The 23,145-nt window shown below is 43.4% G+C and overlaps 1 protein-coding gene across 1 annotated transcript in view; it reads left to right on the top strand.

Moving 5' to 3' along the window:
- The window catches only part of gphnb (gephyrin b), a 147,804-nt gene that overhangs the window by 107,020 nt on the left and 17,639 nt on the right, over window positions 1-23,145 (top strand). Inside the window, exons 9-11 of the mRNA XM_050059038.1 lie at window positions 10,995-11,036; window positions 13,531-13,605; window positions 20,585-20,641. Coding sequence (XP_049914995.1) covers window positions 10,995-11,036; window positions 13,531-13,605; window positions 20,585-20,641 — 174 coding nt within the window. The remainder of the gene's footprint in view (window positions 1-10,994; window positions 11,037-13,530; window positions 13,606-20,584; window positions 20,642-23,145) is intronic.

The raw sequence follows: 23,145 nt of genomic DNA, 5'->3' as shown, positions 1-23,145 counted from the left end.
AGTTACACAAAGGTTCCCACAGTGTGTGGAGAATAGATCCATGCAGGGCTAGTTAATGCTTTTTATTCCTGTTTGCTCCACTGAATTGTTGATTCTCGCTGGTTTACACAGACACCACTAAAATATTGATATAGATGATGTTAGCACAGGCCAGCAAAATTTAAAGTCATTGGTGTAGATTTGAGGAGGGACACAGGGGACATGTCTCTCTCAGTATTTAGAATAATAAAAACATAAAAGTAGCAGAAGGCTTTTATTTTGATCAAACTTAAGACATTTCCACCATGAATTGATGAAGAAAAGGCAAAAAATTGATGCATAAGAATTCACTAAAATGCAGAAATTAAGTGTTTTAAAATTTTCCTGGGTGAAATTTGAGAATCAAAGTGACACGTTTGGATTGAGTTTGCCAGAAATCCAAAAGAGAACAAGCATGTACTAATTTTCTGTTTAAAAAAAATCCTTTTCCATGTCATTCCTGTGCCATTTTCTCAAACGAGAAATTTAACACTTTGCAAAATATGTACATTTATTTTGCTTTCTTCCCAAGAGAATATTTAAATTTCAGACCACTCTCATGTCTGTAATATGGTGTTGTTTCCAGCAGCTGATTAGCTTAGCTTAGCATGAAGACTGAAAACAAGGGGAGACAGCCAGCTTCGCTCTGCCCAGAGGTAACAAAATACACCTACAAGCACCTCTGAAGCTCACCAATTAATGTGATGTAACTCATTTTTTAATGTCTGTACAAGTATTGGCTGGGAGCATCGACTTTCTGGAGACTGAGCTGGTTTTATGGCAACCTCACAGGGACAACAAGACTCAGGAAACAAGATAGTCTGACACATAAGCCTCCAGTTAAAGCACAAGGTGTCATTTTTATTTATTTATTTTAGTTTTTTTGTTTTTTTTTTGTGATAACAATTGAAAACAAAAGATGTGTCTAGAGCTGCAAGGATTTGGTCCATTAGTCCCTGGGTCTTCAACAGGTTGTCCAGGTTTTTTGTTTTGTTTTTCAAAAATTAAAATATGTCTGAAAATAAACAGTAACATGAATCCAATGTATTAACACATATGAATTGATCTATGTTAATTTACAGTACACAACAGTAATAACAAGCTAACTGTTGGCCATGAATTCTTGTGCAATATGTTAGCTAGCTTACGCTAAATCACAGTGCAGCACTTAAACATAACGGAAAGGTGAACTAGTTAGCTAATATTTATGTTTTATTAAAAAATATTGGTCAATTAGCTTTATTATTATTCCAAGTGTATAAGTTTTTGAGCCAGAGACGCTGACATACCTTCTACTTGAGAAACCATCAGCAAAAGTGCAAAGGACGAGGCTAACACACCTAGCTATGCTACAACTGCTGCTGCCTGAGCAGCTACAGGCAAGCGATAGAAGTCTGAAAAATTTTTCAGAGTGCAAATTAATTTTTTACAATATTTGTAGGGGGTCCCTGCTCCATCTCTTTTTCAGCTCAGGGGTCGTTGGCCTGAAAATGGCCGAAACCCCCTGAATTAGTTCATCGACAGAAAAATAATCGCCAACCAATTTAATAACTGATCAGTCATTAAAATAATTTTTCAAGCAAAAAAATGGCCGATGCTGCTATCAGCAAATTACCTCAAATATGGAGGCTTCCTGCAGTTCTCTGTTTTATATCATATTAAAATGAGTATCTTTGGGTTTTGGACTGACAAAACATGACTTTTAAAGACGTCACCTTAGACTTTGAGAAACTAGGGTGAACATTTTTTACTATTTTTTGATATTTTATAGACCAAACAATAATAATCACCAGGTAAACTGATAAGGAAAATAACAGTTGTAGCTCTAATTGTGTTTGTTAGTGAGCAATAGATTTTGTCACCTTTGACAGAGCCAGGCTAGCTGTTTCCTCTGTTTTCCAGTCTTTGTGCTAAGCTAAGCTAACTGGCTGCTGGCAGTAGCGTCATATTTAGAATAAAGACACAACAATGGCATCAGTCAGAGAGTCTAAACTTACACTCAGCAAGAAATCAAAAAGGCAGATTTCCAAAAGTATTCCTTCAAAAACATTTTTAGAAAATACATGAAACAAGTTGACTGGCATTTTATAATCTCACTGCACTGACAAGATTTTTATCTCTTGATTTAAGAAAATAAGACTTCACACAGAGATTTTTGCAGCGCACTACTCTTTTTCCCTTTTTTAAAATCTGCTTAGTACGATCTTTACGTGGTCTGCGGGGAAATATAAACATGCATGTCAAGCTGAAGTGTGTACCATCCTCTCTGTTAGAGAGACAACAGCTTTCAATGACTGGATGGAAAAAGGCAGTTTGATATTCATTAAGTTGTGAGGAATGATCCTGCCCTGTTAAATGTCAGGTGCAGAGGGATGGCTGAGGTGGCTGGGTCGTATAGGACGCAGGATGTATTATAATATGTGTGATATATTGTTGCGGAGACCAGATGAAAGTAGCTACAGCCTGGAGGAAAGTGCTCTTTTGTCTCTGATTAATGTACACACGCTCAGCCCCCCTCCCTTGCTTTATTTGGCTCATAGCACCCATAGACCATTTGGGTCAAGTTGCTTGAGGCATCGAGTCAAAAACACTTCAGCTGAGTCCAGTGTGCTTGTTCATGTGTGTATAAAGTGTGTGTACTGTTTGGGATTTTATATTTGTTGGTCTTAAGATAAACACTGTAGATTAAGTACAGTATGTGTCATAAAGTGTTCAGACATATTTCAACATGCATGCCTTATGAACATGCATCAGGATGTGTGAAGTTTGCATGCATTGTATGCGATATTATATTTGTCTTGAGTTACTCACGCCCACTGACTCAGAGAGTTTGCCTCGAGGGTGATGGAGAGAGAATGGAAAGAGTACAAGAGAGCTTTGAACAGCGAGACAGAAAGAGAGAGCGAAACAGTCAGACAGACAGCGCGGAGGGGGAGAAGACAGACAGGAAATGAAAGGCAGTAAGAGGAATGGATGAGACTGTCTGACCAGCTGTACCGAGCGTGCTCATCCACCATGTGGGCTGTTGAGAAGCGGGAGGAGGGGGGGGTGGGGGTGGTTGAACAGCATAACACGGGCCTGTCAAATCAGCTGTGTTAGCTCTCACTCTCCGCGATGCTGGCAACTCACTCAACAGCTCATTAATTTCTAATTCATGTAGACATGGAGACGGCCATAGGAGGGCAGTGATGAATGATCGGGGCCGGACGACCGAGCACGCAGCACATGCTCCCGGTCGGCTTTGGTTACCGGATGTTTTGCTTTCCCGGCGTGGATTCTCTCTCACCTTTATTTATTCAGACGGGAGCCATCGGAGAGCTGCTAAGTTTTTTTTTCTTTTTCAATAACTTGCTGTTTTGAAAACGTAAGCACAAAACTTCAAATCAGCTTAAAGCACTGACAGCACACAAGTTTAATTTGACAGCAAAAGACAGCAAGTCATCAGAATCCTGCACAGTCAGAGAGTGTGGGATATCATTCAGAAGATGTTTACGCTGATCAAACTGAATCTGTAATTCACTTAAGATATGAGGAATGTGTAATCTAATAAGAGATATTCGTGACTGTGAGTGTGTTACATTGTTCTTTTGTATGTCCGAGATTGTAAGATAACTGGGTACCATAGCTAGACAGAATACAGTGTTGTTCCAGTGCCAGTTTAAGGAAGATTCTGGTCTGTTCCTCATAATGGTTGGTCTTATTTTCATTGTTGTGGCCATTCTGACTATGAGTCATGCTGACTTTGCACTTACCACCTCCGCTGTACAGATTTGGGAACTCTAGCAAAACAACATATATAGTATCTGTGCAAGCAGCTTAAGCCTCCTATAGTTTTCCATCAGGGCTGCTTCCTGAATGTCAAAGATCCGAATCATGAGTCTCAGATCCTTTGAGTCGATCAGTCGTTTTGTTTTTTGTCGATGTGCTGTGTACTTCTGACAATGTTTCGTTCCCCAGATATAGCTGCATAGTGAGCGCTCCTCGCTTTCGTGCCACTCCTCAGTACAGGCAGCTGCGTACATGGAGGCAGCTGCACGTGGGAGGAAAGGCTGTGCCCCGTCAGGCTGCGTGATCTTCTGCCTTCTATGTAGAAGTGTTGAATTTACAGTTCACACCAACTTCATTTGATACAGTCTCAGGCTTTTGTATAGCCCCGTTTCCACCAAACACTTTCGGTGTGGTACCTTTGGAACCAAAAGTAACCCTTCAGACATGGTGGTACCTTTGGAACCAAAAGTAACCCTTCAGACATGGTACCTAGACCCTAGTGTTTCCATTGTAAACAGTACTCTTAAATGTGGGCGGGGTTGTTGTCACTCACTGCTCCGTCTAGCACTCACTGTATTTCCTCATTACCAGTGACACAGAGGGAAGTCTGCACCTCGTATATCGTCCACAGAATGAGGCTGCACGCCGACATTTTCAGAACGAAATAAAACAGGCTGCAGTGAGAGTCTCTCTCCATGGGATATTTAAAAATAGCCTGTTTGTGCATTTAGTCCTTCTCAGGCAAGCTGAGGGGTTTAGTGTTGCTGGAGCCCGCAGGAACTACGCTTGGCGATGCTTTTTTTCTTCAAGTAAGTGGTAGAAATTATGTACTTCACATAACCTGGTTGAAATTAATATATATTTTATTAAATATTCGAAGATCCATGCATTACTAAAAGTCTGTGTCATCCAAGTGAGACAAAAAAAACAACTAAAGTAATGGTCAAAGTTGTCACAGTGAAATTTAAGGCATGCTGATGGATTCACATCATCAACTCATGCATTGAGTAGAATTACAAGTTAGCGCTTAACCTTAAACGTTGCTGGCAATTGACCAAGTGAATTATTTTTTTTCTCAGACTCCAGCTGCTGTGAGAGGCAGCAAAACATCCATTCATTTTATAGTTACAGTTTACCAGTGTATGTAAGGCTTGCCATGGTATGTATAGTGGTTACAACACCAGCCACAACTCAGCGGCGCTATTGACCAATCAACGGACTGCAGTGTTCACAGCTCCACCTTGTAGTACCAGACCTGTGTGCTAGGTACCCCAACAGAGGGGGGACCAAAAATGGGAACCGTTCCATACCATTCCCAATTGGTACCATCCACAACTTTTCACAGTGGAAACAGAAAAAATGCATACCGAACTGAACTGTTATTGGCAAAAAATGTTGTAACACATTTCCAAGCTATCATGAGTGTAGATAGCTTGTTTACTAATTACGTAACTGTCACATTGAAAGTCCTGCTAAACCCTGTTTAAACTCTACATGGAAAAAAAAGAATGAAATAGTCGAATATTGGTATTGAACAGCCAAATCTGATTTGACTGACACCATTCTGAGTGGTGTACAACCCTAGTCTGCATATGGATGTACTTGTCTGCAGCCGGCAGGGGTGCATTTAGGATCCATCTTAATGGTACGCCATGGAGTTTTTGACCACTAGTAATGTAAAACACATCCACACCAACGGTTTCACACAATTCCACTGATCTATACGTGGTGGTAGTGCAACAAGAAATGCAGCAATGCACCAGAAAAAGGCAGTGAAGAAGACCTTTGCAGGTGTTTTATGAGGAAAGACAAACTTGTTAGACCTCAAGGCAAGGCAAATTTATTTATATAGCACATTTCATACCCAAAGGCAGCCCAAAGTGCTTTACAGATTACACAGGTAAAAGCACATGATAAAAACAGTAAAAGCAAGCAATCAGAAGTGCATAGAATGAAAATAATAAATGCCAACAGGCAAAAGCACACACAGAAAAACAATAGAATAAACAACCAAATACATGAAGAAACAAACAAAATTGATTGAAAGAAAATTGATTTAAAACAATGATGAACAGGTAGATCTTTAGCTTGGATGTGAAAGTGGTCAGCATTGGCTCAAGCCTGAGCTCTTCCAGCAATTCGTTCCACATTTAAGCAGCAAAGCACCTGAAGTACACACGATGCATTTTAGTGAGAAACATTGAATGTAAACAGAAAGTTTGTTTACAAGAAAAGTCCACAGGACACCTTTAATAGCTTTAGTGTAGAGGTACAGAGTGGGGTCAGGTGTAATCCAGAACTGATCACATTCTTTTTCCAACGGTCTCGTGTGAAACGTGATTCGTTTCACAATCGTTTAGTTGTTGTTTCAGTGTCTTGGATCGTTCCTACTGACCAGGCTCAGTAGTTAACGATGGCCTGGAACAAACATGGTGCTCCATTTTGTGGGTGGAAGTTTGTTTTTCATTTGGTCAGATAGTAATCTCTATTAACGGAATTTACATAGGTATGGACTGTAGGCACTGGCACAAGATCTTGGTATTGAAAGTGTTGTAGTTCCCATTTGTGGCCCGTTGTAGTCCAATAGTGTTGACCAATCACGTTTGAACGGCAAGTAAACAGTCCATGTGGAGAGGCGGAACTCATTGGTCAAAATGCAATTTCAGAACCCATCAGCTATCATCTTATGATATTTTAGCTTTACATTCATCTTTTTGATTTATCTGCAATCATATACAGATGTCTGTTTATTAAGATTAGCTGTAATGACTGTCACACAGAGAGAAAGTCTTAGCTCAGATGTCTGCTTGCTACATCAGATCAACCCAGAACAATGGCCCTCACCCCTGGAGGCTTTATTGCTATCGGACAGCAGCAGATAGATTCTAAGACTAGTTAGATTGCGGTAGAATAACTGTCTTATTTTACTTTCAGATTTTGCATTAAAGGTCTAGCATGTAGGATCTAGTGCCATCTAGTGGTGAGGTTGCAGAATGCAATCAACTGAAACTTTCCCTTTGTGCCAAGAGTGAAGGAGAACCACGGTGGCCGACGCGAAAATGCAAGTGGTCCTATATAGAGTCAGTGTTTGGTTTGTCCATTCTGGGCGACTGTAGAAAAAACATGGCGGACTCCGTGGAAGAGGACCCGCTCCATATGTAAATATGAAGAACTCATTCTAAGGTAACAAAAACACAACGATTGTTATTTTCAGGTGATTATAAACTAATGAAAACATAGTTATGGATGATATATTCCATGTCTGCCAATATATCCCAGTAAAGCCTACATACTGGACCTTTAAAAGTTTTTATTGCGAAACATAGCACAGGTTTAAATGCCGTTCCTACTTTGGCACTCCAACCTTGTGGTAATATCAAAAAGACAGCATAGTAGACACCAGTAAAATTTAAAAAATGGTAGTGGGAGGTTTCAGAAAATTTCAATTTAGATTTTGGAGATTGTCAGTATCCGAATATCATGTAATGTATGACAACTATAAACATAAATATCTTGTAAATGTGTGGTGGGACTGAAGAGGACAGGTACGTTCATCCGATATTGGTGAACTGAGCTTTCCTTAACAGAGTGCTACCTTGCTGCTTCAGTATTTAGGAGATCCTTGTGTAGTTCACTCCCCAGTTTCAATTTGTAACCTCCTGTGGTTTCCTGCCAGTGTTCATTTTCTGAGCTGTAGGTTTGACGAGGGCAGCTACTGTGAATCTACAGCATTTCAATTAGGAGGGATGAGGTGATCATCTCCTTGACAACACCACTTTATAAAGGCAATTTATTATATAGCCGAAAATGTGACTTTTTTTACGAGGAAAGGTCGAGAATCATCTGACGACTGTAGTAATAATTCATAGTGAGTTTGGCTTTAATGCTGGTCATTAGTTTGCTGGGAATAGATGTGATATTGTTAAATGGATTTCCCAGTGATATGTTGTTTCCGTGCTGGAAGGCTCTCGGACCAGCAAAAACCTCTGCCAACGCAGATGGCCATGTTTGTGTTTTGTTGTTGTTTTTGATATTTTGACAAAATACCATATGAATGAAATTCTGTACAGCCGCTGTTTTGGACGTAGTGAATGACTCTCCCACCAGTAAAGGGACAGGAGCAGCATAACGGGAAATGTACGGGCAAGTTTCTGAGAAAGAGGTAGAAACATAACCTCTTTCCAACCTCATTAGTGTAGTTAATAAAAGTCCTTATGTGCCTTTTGGTGGAGGCATTGCTATTAGAAAGGCCTTACGGCAGCATGAATGAAATGCTCCAATCATGGCTGACCCCAGTGGAGCAGTAATAGGTGATGCTTTTGGGTGCTAGAAATAAATTGCATTGCATTTTCCTGGTTCGTTTTATTTCCCGTGTGAGTTCTGGTTTACATGTCATGTCAGATAGCTCACTGTGCGCGACATGATGGGGGAGGACGAATATTGTGTTGGAGACATTTTGTATCAGTGATTGAAACCTACATTGATTGCAGGGCTTACCTACAGCACTGTGTTGTGGTGAGGGTTGCATCCTTTCTTGATTATAGTTGATCTGGATTTGTGGTCACTATACTTATGTAAACTATGGGTTTTCTGTGATATTGCAGTTGATTTGAGTAGTGCACTTTTAAGGCATGTCATGTGTTGCCACATCAGAAGAAAACAGAAATAAATACATAGTTAATACATTGAATGTGGACTTGAAGCAAACATTTTACTGTCATACTGTATGCAAACCAAGAGAGCATGTTATATATGGTACATACAGTGATGCCATGTCATTGCTCTGACAGCGCATAATTCTAAAGCCTCAATACTCAATAGGAATAAAAGTCCATTTTTAAAGACAGTGTGTAATCCAAAAAACAAACACCCATTGCTCCAGAGGCCCGTTTCTCCAAAAATAATGTACCCACTCCCCCAAACAGAAGCAAATCATAATGCAGAGTGACATCATCGAATCTTCCTACTATGGCAAAGGCATGTCCCACACTATTTTGCCTCTGACCAGGCTGTTCTCATGCACTGTCCGTACATATATCTATGAAAAGTAATACTCAACAGTGTTGTAGCCTTCGTAACCATGAGCCAGTATAACCCACATAATGAGAAAGGCACAAGATCAGTGCCCTGATGGGGGTAGAGAGGGTTCAGTCAGTAACACTCTCGTCATAGATTTAACCATTTATTGCAACAAATGGAAATGCAGTTATACTTGGCGCTGATTGCTCCACTCTTAAGATGCTCCGTGGATCAGACAAGCAGCATGTTAAACCAATACAGGGAGCGCAATGCAGAAAACCCCCCAGGGTGTACAAGGAGTGGGCCCAAAGCAAGACATAATACCTTTTTAACCAGCAGTGGTGTGTGGCAGCATTAGTGTAGCAGGTATCAGTGAGTACAAAGCCATATTTAAATGGACCGCCTTGTTGTGAGAATGGGCTGTGATTGGTGGGTAACTGATGAGAAGCAATGATCCAATCAGCTAGTTGTCAGCTGGTTACATTTGGGGCGTATGACTTCCATGTCCTGGTTGAACTAACGCAAAGTCCAATAATGAGGCAGGTTAGGGGTGATGGGTCAAACAAACACAGGACTTTCCTCCAGGAGACTGGTGTTTGGAACCCATTAAAACCAAGTGATGTTTGAGTTATGTCAAGGTACCTCGTCACCATGTTTCCTTTCCTAACGCTGGATTTCCACTGGATGCGTGTCCGTTGCGGAACGGCAGCGCTGGTTATCCGCTGCGTGCTCCGCCGTCCGTCAATACCCACCAGCTGCGTTTGCTGTGCGGAGCGGTGCAGCTCTGCCGGAAGACATCTCGGTGCACTGCCATGATTAATATCTCCTCGTCCATGGTGTCAACGGGGTGAAATGACGTCTGAAAACCTCTGACCTGTTGACTTCAGGCCTGTCTCTGCCCGTTATGTAGTTTTCAAGGTGTAGTGCAGGGAAATATGATCTGCCGTGAACACTGTGTATTTTATTTTGAAAATTAACCGGATGTTTTATTTTGTTTCTGTGCACGACTTCCTGCCCCACACGATCTGCTCTGGGCTGAATTGCTGCGTTGTGCTCCGGTGTCCGGCAAAAATAGAAGTCCTGTGTATCTGTTGCGGAGGGCTCCGGAATGCCGGAGCTGTGATGGAGCCAGAACGCAACACAGCCGCAGCCGGTGGAAACACACACACTGACTAGAATTGAATCCTATCGGCTCCGCTGCCGTGCCGGAGCGGAGATGCAACCAACACGCATCTGGTGGAAATAGGCCGTAAACCTAACCTATGTAACTTTACCTTACGTAGTACGTAATGCCATTCGTAGGGCGCTTATTCTTTCACTATCATACTAACTGTTGTATGAGGATATGTTGCTTTTACTGTCTAACCTTGATACCCTTACCATAACCTAATGTGCTTCTGTTTGGGATTGCGCCCTCTGAGAAACAGATGTTCGGAACAATGGGTGTTTGTTTTCGGAGTAACAGGCTGTCGTACAAATGGGCATTCGGTCCAATGTAACATTTTTTGGACTATAGGGGTTTTGGAATTATGGGCTGTCTGAACAATGGGCAGTCCCCCACATGGCACATCTTCCAGACTCAGGTGTTTGAGCTTACAAGGAGCACTTACATCCTGGATTAAGACGACAAGAGATGAATGGGATAGCATGTTGGCGTTGCAGCTCTCTGTGAAAGGACTCAGCAGGAAGATACTCCTCCCATCAGGCTTTTTTTCTATAACTGTCTTCTCAGCACAGTGAAAGCTTTGATGTTCAGGTATAAACAGAGGACATGTGGAATCTGTGTAGCTATCAGGTCTTGTGAATATAAACAGACACGTAAATTTAAGCTGCGTTTGAAGAGATGAACAATTGACACAGTGTTGAAAATGTGTGATGTTTCCTGTGAAACCTGTTCTCCTATTGTTCTGACGGGGGCGTGAATCCCTATGCAACTCCTACCTGCTGTCCTGACCTGTCCTCTGTCCTGTCCTGTCCTGTCCTGTCCTGTCCTGTCCGTCATGCCCTTGGCTGCCTTGGCCCATCCGAGACAGTCACACAGAGACCTGTCACGCAGATGTCCTCCTGAAAGACAGAGGGCGCTGTCTGCTTCACCCGTCAGTCTCTGTGTGCCTCTGTCCCCCTGCTCGACCCGGCTTTGGCTCTGTTAACCCTCTTCTCTTCTCCCCTCCTCTCTCTCGCGGCACCAGGCGCGGCTCCCCTCCTGTTCATCCACCCTAAGCATTGCTGAGGTACTCCTGCATGTGTTCTAATGCATCGTTACGGCCGTCATTATGGCATCGGTTTCGACTTCCTCCCTCTCCAACCACACTTCTTACTTCCTGCCTGGAATGATTGCTTCACCCCTTAAACTTCATATCCTTTCCCCTGTGTGTGCGGTGTGTGTGTTTGCGTGAGTGTGTGTATGTGCTGTCCTGCCTGCTGCACTCCTGCTGTCTCTCTGTGATTTTTTCCCCCACAATCCTTTCTGTTCCTCCTCACTGTTTTTGTGTGGATGTGGTCTTGTTATGTTTTCTTCTAATTTTTGTCTTGTAGTAAAAATGTCCTGTTGCCCTCACTCTGGTACACGTACTGTATCTAACCCTCGCCTTGTTTCCACACTCACACACCCTACAAAATAAACGAACCTCCATCACTTGGCATTTTCCTCAACTGCGTTTCAACCTCAGAATTGAAGTTGAAAGATGCTTGAATTATGTATTTGAATGAAAGTGATATTGCCTGCACAAATAAAGTGTGTGTATACACCTCAGTTCCACTAAAAGGGTCTCACACACACACACACACACCACACACACACACAGCATCTTGTAAAAGAGAAGAGGCCCTGTAAATGTGCTGTAAGCCTTTGCAACTCTCCTGTGCTTGTTACTCTGGTCAGGCCCCAGTGACTCTGATCTGTAAGTGATAAAGACGTGGCCTCAGTGCAAGGGCGTGGAGCAGCGCTGACACTTGTCCAATGTGATATCGGACACCATTGATTACCTGTAATTGCACAGTAATGAAATCTGGAACACAGTTTGGAAGCAGGCTTAAGAAATAGTGTCCATCTCAAAGGTGGTGGGAGTTTAATCTTATTTGTATCAAATTTGTTTTGAGATAATTGACTTACCTTTTCCTGAAGAGAAAATATTCTAAACATCATCTGTTTTTTCAAAAAGAACTGTAATGCAATTACTGCCCTGTATTCATAGACACACTGTAATCAGATTACTGCAGTCGCATTACTTATAATCTGTTTTAGAGCCAATATTTTTAGCCGATTTCATCTTTTGACACATATATTGATATCGCTATGTGTGTAGCTCATAATTAAATCACAGAAGTACCAAATAAACTTAATATGTTTAAAGGTATACCATGCAGGACTTTAAGTTATGCAGGACATTTTTTAGCCAACACCAGATTCACTCTAGTTTGCATTTATTCAGCGCTGTCTCTCATGGATGCCTGCCTTTTAGTCTGGCACCAGGTCGCTACCTTTCCCTAATCCTGCATAGTATACCTAGAGCTGGCCCCATGTGTAAGCAAACTAAGCGGCTGCTAAGGGCGCTAATGGCCAGCAGAGGGCCCCCAAGAGTGCTTAAGGTCCTGATCACACAGAAAGCGTTTTAGCAGCTGGGAGCGGCTTTTTGTAATTGATTTTAATTAGAATGAAGCTCGCAGTTTTTGCATTGCCGAAAGCCACATATTTCTGCGCTCCAGGCGCCTGGTGTGTTTGCTGGAGCTTTCTGAACTCCTCAAGTTAAAAAAAAAAATCAGCTCAGAGCCGAAAAACACTCCAAGTCATCCCTTTTTTAGCATCTTTTTTCCCATTGTCCAATCAGATGATTTGAGAGGCGGGCCTTCTGTGGTGGTCACGAACAAAGAAACTGTTGGTAGCGATCATTGGACACCCGGAGCTTTACAGCTCGACGATAGACAGCAGGTTGTCAAACTGCCCCCTAGTCATCCTAAAATATGCCTGGAAACAGCCATCATGGAGGCAAAGCTCCTGGACCCACTGGTGGTACTCCCTGTGATCCACCCTCTTTATTAGATCAGTCTGGTATATGTGCCATCACATATGTTTTGAAATCAGCTTTATTATTGCAAATCTAAATCATAGCAGCAAAAAAAAAGTCTAAATATTGCCCCTATTTCTCAGAAGTCATTCTAATCTAATTACTGTGTTCACGATTTAAAGTTAAACACCAAACAGGCCACTGTAACTAGATTACTGTAGTGCCATTACTGTACTCTGTGTCTCCTCCCAGCATTTGTCAGACAGAGGCCTTGGGTATGGCCAGGGGTCAAGCACTCACGTGGGTTCACTTCCTCACTTGCACACACACTGACAGAGAATGTGTTCACAATGGCAGCACTCGACTGAAACTGTTGTCAAATCCACTGAACTGGTTCTGTTCCTCATCCATCTTTGGTTTTGTTTAGTTGTTGATTGTTAGTGTCTTCTAGTCTTTTGCCACATCCTTTTATTTTTTAATTTCCTTTGATGCGATTGCAGAGTGTGTGTGTAAGGTTAGTACGGGCATAGTCCTGGGATGTGTGCTTGTGTGTGTGTGTGTATGTGTGCAAAATATGGAGACAATGTGAGCAACTGTGTTTTAAAAGCACAACTAACTGACATGTTGTGTTGATCAGAGTGGGTGTGCATGCCTGTTGCCTGCACCTGTGTGAGAGTGTGTGTGGCACGAAGGTGAGTGACTATCCTGTGGCTTCCCCCAGGCCTCACGGAGAGAATTCAGGGCTCACCTGGATGAGGTCATCACGCTCAAGTCAAGGTACTCTACCTTGGACCAGGTAAACCCGCTAACCTTCTACCAACCTCTTATCTACCGGCATGCAGGCCACTGGCATCCCACATAGCACCTCACCACACTAGTGACACACAACAACACACATGTACACAGGCAGGGAGAGGCATACTGAACATTGTAGACCAGACTGCACTGGGCAACCCCCTTTGCTATAGCATGTAGCCCTGGAACACGTTATGGAAGGTTATGTTGATACTTGAAGGACAACAAATACACAGTATGTGGTGGCTTCTGTTTAGCTGTAGTGGGAGATATACAAGAAACAAAAATCCAGGAAAGGAAAGATATCACAGTTTGAAAGATCAAAGCAGGTTGATATTGATAGAATAGAGTCCATTTACATGTGGTATTACCTCGTGCTCTGTGTCTGGATATCTTGAAGTCATACATGAACACACAAACAAGACGCTTTGAATATTTAACACTAGAGATTTTTGTCTGTGCTGTATTATCAATGCTCCTCTCACTGGTTTGAGGTGGGCAGGGCTCAGCTTGTAAAAAGGGAAAAGGTTTTGGGGTTGTTTGCCATATGTTAGCCTGGCTCACAGGATGTACAGTAGACTGTGGGTATAAAGCCTGTCATTAGCTGCTTATCTCAGACAGTAACATGCTTTCTGTGTGTTACAGTTTTCAAAATCCCCATCGCTTCAACAACAACCTCCGAACTTGAAACCTACACGCTAAAATGTCTTTATATGTCTCATGTGGTGTTTCCTTTTGTGGTGACCTAGCTATTTTAATACAGCACCTGTCTCTCTAGCAAAACAAGTTCCTTCCTGACACTATTTTATGACGGCACCGTTGCCGCTTCTTTAGCTTAACCAAGACGATTGTGATTGGTCTCAAGACATATAAACAATTAGTTTGAAGAAAGGTATTCTTACATCCAATGGATGCAGGTGCGTTTGAAAATCTCACTTGAGTCTTTGAACATAAAATCACGCACAGTGCCGCACTCCTGGACCTTCGTCGAGAGTGTTCAACCGTGAACCTGAACACCCATGAACACTCTTGACGAAGGTCCAGGTAGACCGATACGTTAGTGTTACTAGTAAATTATGAAGCTGAGCAAGAGCAGTGTGTGGGAATTTCTGTTGGAAGACTCAAGATATATAAACTAAAAAATAAAAGGAAATATGATGGGTTCAGGCTGACCTTTCTCCAGCACTGGCACAGTACGAGATAGGCTTATGTTTGTTGCCAGTACTCGTGTCAAAACACACCCCAACACGTTCTCAAAGAATGGTTCGTACAACAACGTAATTAACATAAAGTTACAGAGATTAAGTTTAAGCAGTAAAGTTATTGTGGTTAGGCTAAGGAAAAGAAACATGGCGAAGATGTGCCATGAAAATGCTTCAAAGTTCACACAGTTCCGAACATCCGACTACAGGGGGAAGTCCAGGTTTTTGTGAACCATCCACCAACTAGACCTGCCACCTTACAAGACTGCTCGGGACTGCTTCTTTGTTTATGCTCGTCAGCGCATTGGTCATGTGATCGTAGCCTTTCGAAACACGTGGGATATGTACGAATTTCGGTGCATTACCCTTCATAGGAAAAAAGAAGGGACAGTTTGTGAGAACAGCCTGCACAGCTACACCTGGCAATATAGTCTGGATACATTTTTAAGTGTTAAACTCCTAATAATTAATGAAATAAAAGCTACAAAAATGCAAGTCTTAAAAGGTTAAAGGGCCAACGACACAGAACGCAGCATCGCCGTACTGGTTAGTTTTACTCCGGGGGCCCTTTCGTAGGGATCTGGATGGAATGTATTAGACCAACCAGATAAATAGTCAGGAGCCAGTCCATTAAGAGATTCAAAAACTTGAAGCAAAATTTTAAAATGAATTCTTAAATACACAGGAAGCCAATGAAAAGCTTTTAAAACCTTTAAAGTAACCTGTCCTCTTCCTGCTGTGTGAAACTATAGACAACCACTACAAAGGAAAAACACATCAGCAGCAGCATCCCTCTCACTGACCTGAAACATGCTGTGGTTGTTAAAAAGTCCTTCCTAATTCCCATATTGAGATCCGACGATAATGAGGGCCAAATTGAGATAATGAGAATGCTTATTGATACCAGGTCTAAATGCAAAGGCCGGTGAGCCGATATCTTTATCTAGATAATGAATCCAGACACAGATCGCATGCTAATACCAGGTGTTAATGGGGTCTTAGTCTTTGATTTAGCAAACACACACGCACATTTTACACTTCCCCATGTAACAGATTTATACGAGGGGAGGTGTGTAGCGCGTAGGACATTCAAAGATAGGTTTTGGAGTTAGTGTGATGATACACGTGGTAATATAGATGTAATACGTGATTAAAAGTCAAAGAAATACAGCAGCACTTGAGCTGCGGAGGAGTTGCCCTGTGTATCACCACAGTTAGTGGTCAGCAACATTCCTCCCCATTGCCTCTCTCTCTCAGGATCTCCACCAGCACTCATTCTCTCTCAGTCATCACCCATCTGGTCATTTGATGTGGTTTGTGTTATCAGTGGCTGGTGATGTTGTGGTGTTTTGTTCTTGCAGAGTGCGTGAGTGTGTCTGTGTGTGTGTGTGTCTGAATGTGAGCGCGACTGTGTGTGTGTGTCTGGATTAACAGATGATCAATGGGGAGCAGCAATTGGGAAGCACAGGAGAAGAGTGCTCTGCAGTCAGTGGAGAGCGAGGAGGCCTTCGCTGAGATACACTTCCTCACCGCTGTGTCACTCCTTCTCTTCCCTGCTGTCGTTTCCCCCCTCAGGCTCTTGCCTCTGCTCCCCAGGGAGGATGACTTGGCTCTGGATTGCCACAGTAGCATTTTGTCCTGCCCTCTACCACTCTGTCGCTATCACTCCGGCGTTTTGTCCTCTGCTCCATCCCTCTCCCTCTCCTGCCCCGTCCCGTGGGGCGAGGCGGTTGGAGCCGGTTGAAACGAGCCTCCCTTGCCCTGTCACAACCCTCTCCTCCTCACGGCGGACGGATAAATCTCCCCCTTTTTGCATAATTCGTCTGACAGCTCCTTTGTTTTGTGCTGAGCTCAGCACTGCAGCGGTTGCATCCCATCATTTCCTGGAGCGTCTCTCCAGCCAGCTGGTTATTGGCCCCATCGATTTCCTCCCCCCTCGAGCCAATCGCAGCCCCCCGGAGCCACGTGTCTCGCTGACCTGGCCGCACTCCCTATTCTGTGTCCGTAGACATCACCGCTGCCGCCACCCAGCTCCCTTGCCCATTGATCTTCCTGGCAGATCTCCATGACAACCCATCGTCAAGCTGTTTCCGTGGCGACGACGGGGCTGGCGTGTAGAGTGATTAGTGTTTCTGGCATGGAAGCCATGGTTTTTTGATTTGTGTGTGTGCTTTCCCAGAATACTGCAATTAAGACAAGTGAGGGTGTCAAGCCCGAATCCTCACACACGCTCACACAGATACGCCAACAACGACTTTATTTCACATATTTTTGCTTCCTGACGGAGTTTCCTGTTGTCTTTGTGCTGGTGTGGATGATGTGTGTGTGTTCACATCTGCATCCCTCATTCAAGCTCATTCTCTTCTCTCACTCGGCCAGTCTCTCACCAGTAACGGGGGGATTGCAGCGGAGGGGTAGATTAGAAAAGAGTGTGAGAGTGTTTGACAGTCTGCTTCTTTGCCTCCCCCCCTCCTCCTCCTACGACACCCCATTCTGCTTCTGCACTCATTCTCCACATCCTCTCCTCACCTCCGAACACACACACACACACCCTCCTGTAGCTTCTCCACTGTGTTCATCTCCATCCATGTGCAAACTGTCTCCCCCCATGGCTCTCTGATGGTATGATCTCTTCTACTTAGCTTTTGATTTTCGCCATACTGAGGTCTTGTTTTCCACCAGTGTCAGTCTTAGTGTCATCACTCCACACTGCATCAAGGTTTCTAGCTGTTTCCTAGGTATAGGTGACTGTGTATTTACTGCATTGAACTCAGCTGCAGGACAGATTAATGATACATGACTGTAGAGGCATATGTGAACTGGATCAGGAAGTAGAAACTTGTGATTCTTGTGGTTTGTCTGTGTGTTTAAAGACGAGCTAGGGAGTGAGGCTCTGATGTAACTGTTCTGCGTTAATCGTGTTTATTTTTTAAACTATTATTATAGATGTCTTTTGCAGTTCTTTTTTAGCAAGGCACACCTTGTACGAAAATGTCCTAGCTGTCGATCGTTAGTTTTCATATCTGCTTTTCAATGTCTGCAAGTTTGATCTGTGTCTTGCTGTAGCTGTATTTAGCTCCCTTAATCCCCACCTTTGTCTTTTTTTTTTCTGTCTCTTTTTTTTTTCTCCATCATACCTCCTCTCCCTCTCTCTATACGAGGGCTGTGCAGTTGTGGCACAAATCTCCTAGCAACCGCAGCTGGTGCCATCATGGAGGTCCACTGGAAAATAGGCTGTGTACAATATAATGTCAGAAACAGCAGATTTCATAGCACACATATACCTGCTGCAAGTGTGGCTCATGTAGGTTGGTTTTACCAATGTTGTGAGGTGTCTGAAATGGTAGATTTGGCACAGTAAACTGTCATGTCTGTAGTTCTCATCCAGAGTTGTAGCTTAAGAAGGGACAGCTCAGTAAACTTCAACAAACCTATTTTTTCTGAAAGCAGACAGACTCTTATTCTCTAACTACTATATGCTACATTGCTTCCTCTGAATGTATTAGCAAGTGCTTAAATCAAAACATGCTGGTGAGTTCATCCACCTGACAACCCATGCACTGCCAGTTTAAAGGGACAGTTCACCCCAAAATCAAAAATCCATATTTTTCCTCTTAACTGTGGTTCTGTGTATCAGTCTAGTTTGTTTTGGTGCAAGAGTGTTGGAGATATCTCCAATATAATGGAACTAGATGGCACGATGAGCAGTTTGTAGGAACATTTTCTTTCTAATGAACTGCACCCAGGAAGGAAGTGTGCATCTGCTCATGGACAAGAGGCTCACAATTGCGACAATGGCGTCCTCCTCAGCTGAGCTGTAATATTAGCCAGCTCCTTGGCGCTAGGTGAGCTAGCATTAGATGCAAGATTTATCGATACAGTTGGGGGGTGTACTTTGGTAGATAGAGAATAGTTCCTACATGAACTGCTCATAGCAAATTCTGTGAATTATCTTGGGTAACAGGGTCATGATTTCTGGAAAGATACAGGCTGTAGAGATGTCTGCCACTTCTAAAAATTCAACAGCAGTGTCTCTTTCCAGGAATCATGACCTGGCTACTCAAGATAATCCACAGACCTTGTTGTGAGCAGTTTCATACAGGAATTATTTTCTTCTTTCTACCAAACTACACCCGCCAGCCGTAATACCGCTAGAGCTCTCATCAGGCCCAACCCTACATTTACCTGCACAGTTTCTGTCCAAGCCTGAATCACGACAGCAGTTTTGGGCCAGACCCCAATTAATACCTGAATTTCTACTCTTGAAGCTTGTAAATAATGTTTAATATTAAACATTACTTACAAGCTAAGGGCTAACCTATTTTCTCACTCCACTATTCCTTTTTCCCTTCCTCCTGTTATTTCCATAGCCTGTCGTCGGCTCTGCATCTTGAACGTGACAGGTTCAGCAAAACAGCCTTCGCCACTCAGTGCGTCAGCATTTTCAAGCCCGGGATATTATTGAGAAATTACACCGCAACCCCGCCCACACCTGTCAGTTCGGGCCCAATTGGGCATGAGCAAAGAATCAAAGCTCTAATCTCCATGTAGAAAGAGGTGTGCATCTACTCATGGATGAGAGGCTTCTGCTGGTGACAGTGAGAGATGCAAACATTAAGTGGCCGTACATGTGCTGCATTTTGTACCTTCAAATTTATTGTTTTCAATGTAGACGGGCGGCAAGCACACATTCCCCGAGTGCCCATTTTTCAGGGGGAGTTCAGCATGGGCCTCATGTCATGTGATGAGGAACAACCAATCACAGCCAACAGATATCTTTCCTGTCTTCAGTAAATATCAGTCTGTGATAAATATGGAGGAGAAGTTGATCATTTTAGTGCAGGGCTGCCAGAGCTTTACATCTGCCCCCTGAGCAATAGGTCTGGAAAAAGATCAGCTCTGCACTCAGGATTTCAGGTAAATAAGCTATGATATGGTGCTGGTTAAGGTTGCTTAGCAACCTCCGATGCAACTTGCCACAGTGCTGTTGAAAGCTGGCACAGAAAAGGCACAAGGGCAGCACCCAGGGCCTGACCTCGCATTTTCCATGCAGTAAAAGACGTGTACGGTCCCTAATGGCGTCCTCCTCAGCTGAGCTTTAATGTTAGCTAGCTCAGTGGTGCTAGCATGGTGACGCAGCAAGTGATGCATGCTTCCATCTGCCCAGTGAAACGTTTGGCGGGTGTAGTTTGTAAGAAAGAAAATAGTTAAAGTCAGCTAAAAGTTAGAGGACTTGATGAATTCTGTTGTCTGTTGGTTCCTACATACATTTTGAAAACCAGGTCATAAATATAGAAGGTATACTTCATGAAAGGTGAAGTGGTTTTTCTAAAACATGTGGGCACTGTAGTTTTTTAGAAACATCTACATCAACCAATAGTAAGAAGTCCCCAGCAAGTTACTGTTTGTTTCAGAGTGATTATTTAAGAAAGTCAAGTTGTGTAGTTTAAAATGTTGTCAGCTGTTCGTCTTCAGTGTTTCCTAAGAGGAGCTCGCAGGGCCTCCAATATGGCTGCCACAGGTTGCGTTATGCCACCTGATAGCCCGCTGTCTATCTTTTCCTCTTTCTCTCTCTCTCTCAGTTCTCTCCTTGCTGCTCCCTTCTCCTGCTAGGGTTGCTTGTCGTAGTGGATGCCTGTCTGTCTGTTTGTCCCTTCGTCCGTCTGTCCGTCCGTCTGTCTGTCTGTCTGTCTGACTGTCTTGTCTGCCTGTCTGTAGTGTTGTGGTTGCCGGGACAGATGCACTGATGCCTGTGATTCGATGCTTTATCTCCACTAGCTCCAGTGTAGGTTGGAGGGGCTTAAAGATGATCGCAGGAGGACCTTCAGCTCTCGAGTAACTATCCCGCCCCCACCCCTCCCCCCTTTTACCCCTCCCTCCCCCCCTCCTTACCTTTCCCTCACCCTCCTCCCAAGGAGCGCGCTAAACAAACGCCCCGCTCTGTGTCCCCTCCTCTCCGCCCCTCCCTCCTGGCTTGCCTAGCTATCTCTCCAGCTCTCGCTCACTCTCTTTCTCTGTATGTCTCTCTATCTGTCTGTCCCCACTGGTCTCTTTCTTTTCTCTATCGTTCACTCTCGTCACTCTGTCTCACTATTTCTCTGTCCGGTCTGTTAGGAGTCTTCCTCCCTCCGTCTCCCACGCTCACTTTCTCTGTCTCTCGTCGTTCACTCTCTCTGTCGGTCTCTCTTCCTCTTCTCTCCATCTGTCTGTCCGTCTCTGTTTCTGTCTTTTTCCGGTTAACATGCTCTGCTTTCAGTAGCTCTGTCTGGTGTGCTGGATGTCTGTTAAGTAGATGCCATCAGGCCGCTCAAGTGGTCTTTATTGTTTTTGTTTTGTTCTTCCTGTTTTCCCTCCTTTCTGCTGTGTCTCGGCTCTGTAGTTTAGTGAAGTCTGTCTAGTCCGTGCTTCCTGTTTTTCTTTGTTTTTCTTTTCTTTTTCCGGGCTGTGGGACCACGTCATGCTGATCGTCATCCCTTCCACCCTTCTGTCTCTCTCTGTCTACCTACCTGTATTTTTTTCTATCTCTCAGTCTTTCCATCCCTCCTCCTCCTCCTCTTTCTCCACCATCCCACCCACCTTTGCCCCACCTCCCATCTCTCACCCTCTCACCTCGGCTGTTTGGTGCCCAGTGGTGTCACAGTATTAGCCTCAGTTTATGATGGCGGTGAGGGAGGGGAAGAGGGAGAAAGGGGTGGGTTGCTGGGTGGGTGGGGTAGAGAGAGACCTTCACCTTCACCATGGGTGTTTTGGTTCTCCATACACCACACACTGCCCACACCCTACTTATGTGATAAGGCCAGGTCACAGAGGTTATTGAGATAGACAGGAGTGTGTGAAAGATGTTAGAGCAGACAGAACATTAAGTTATGCCAGTCAACACATCTAAATAAAGGCAGATAGACAGGAGGACAAATGGAGAGCTAAGAACTGCCAAAATACAATCTTTAAAGTTTAAATATCTGCCCTGACTTTCCACAGACTGTAACATTTGGCACCAGAATTGATTTTGGCTAGATTTATACGTCCACTGCACCCAGAGCTACACTGGTGTAGTTGTCTAAAGCAATACTTTGATTCAGTGCCAATCTTGTTGCTTGATAACTTGCAACTTGTGATTCTCCTTCCCTTATTTAGTCGTTCCCTGAGGCTGAGCTTCCCAAAAGCACGCTCATACAGTAGCACAGCATCTCCTCCTAAAAGTGCTGTGTAGCAGCTGTAACATCGATGTATCAGAGCTATGTTACTTTGCTATAAATACCATTAAGAAACAGCCCGATCACCAGGAGGTTAGCAACTTCTAACAGCAGCAGTGAGATCAAAAAAAGGACAACTGGTACGTCCATATGTAACGTCTACTTGGCAGTTTCCACCTGTAGTGTAACCTTCATCATCTGCATTGTACTTGAAATTATGTGCAAAGTGATTAGATTTCTTCAAGAAACTTGTTTCCAGGAAATCTGATCAGATCTGTTTGACAGTATTAAACAGGATGATGATCTTGGCCGTGTCCCAATTCCACACTGCAGACTCATTTTAAGCAGGTTTGAGTAGGAGCTGTTGGATGTTCACACTGAAAACATTAGGTGAACTCAAGTCAGTATTCCTTAATCTGCTTGATTATAGCTGTACGTTGATTAATGATATTGTCCCATGATGCACTACACAAAGGAAGAAGTAAAAAAATAGGAATTATGGATGGTGGTGCCAAGCCCCCAGGAACACCAGCTTCGGAAATATGAGCTTGGTTATTCCAACTTAAAGTCCACTTACTAGCTTGAAGAAAGAGCTGTGGTTGAACTGATAACAGCTACTGAGCTTACATGTTAATTCATCCCACTGCACGACAACTGGGCAATCTCCGTCCTCTGATGAAGACTGTATGATGAGGCCTGAAAGCTCAGGAAAAAGCTAGTTGATGGACCTTGAGTTGAGATGGCTTTGTCAAGTAAAAAAAATACTTAGGAAAACAATTAGCTTTATCTTTCTTAGGTTTAATTGGAGGTGACGTTCTAACATCACAGTTTGATTTCCTTACTGCACTTATTGCATCACTTCCTGTTTGTGCAAAACAGTAAACTACAATGATTTCTGTATATTACACTATTAGTATGTTGTATGGAATTGACCCTTCGCTAAGTCCCACCCCTTGAATGAACACTGGCCAATCATAGTGTAGCTCCATTGACTCTAATGCAATCGTTTCAGATTTCCTTCATTTTCAGGCTGGTTTTGTGGATTTGGAGCTAAATGTTGTGCCTGGGGCACGTCATGTATTCATGATACTCGTTACCTGGAGAGGCTGGAAAAAGATATACGTTTCTTCCCTGTTCCAAAACCAA

The sequence above is a fragment of the Epinephelus moara genome, chromosome 12 (assembly GCF_006386435.1).
Source record: "Epinephelus moara isolate mb chromosome 12, YSFRI_EMoa_1.0, whole genome shotgun sequence".
NCBI classification, from domain to species: Eukaryota; Metazoa; Chordata; class Actinopteri; order Perciformes; family Serranidae; genus Epinephelus; species Epinephelus moara.
The sequence above is the reverse complement of the archived record's forward strand: the minus strand, read 5'-3'. Positions and strand labels throughout refer to the sequence as shown.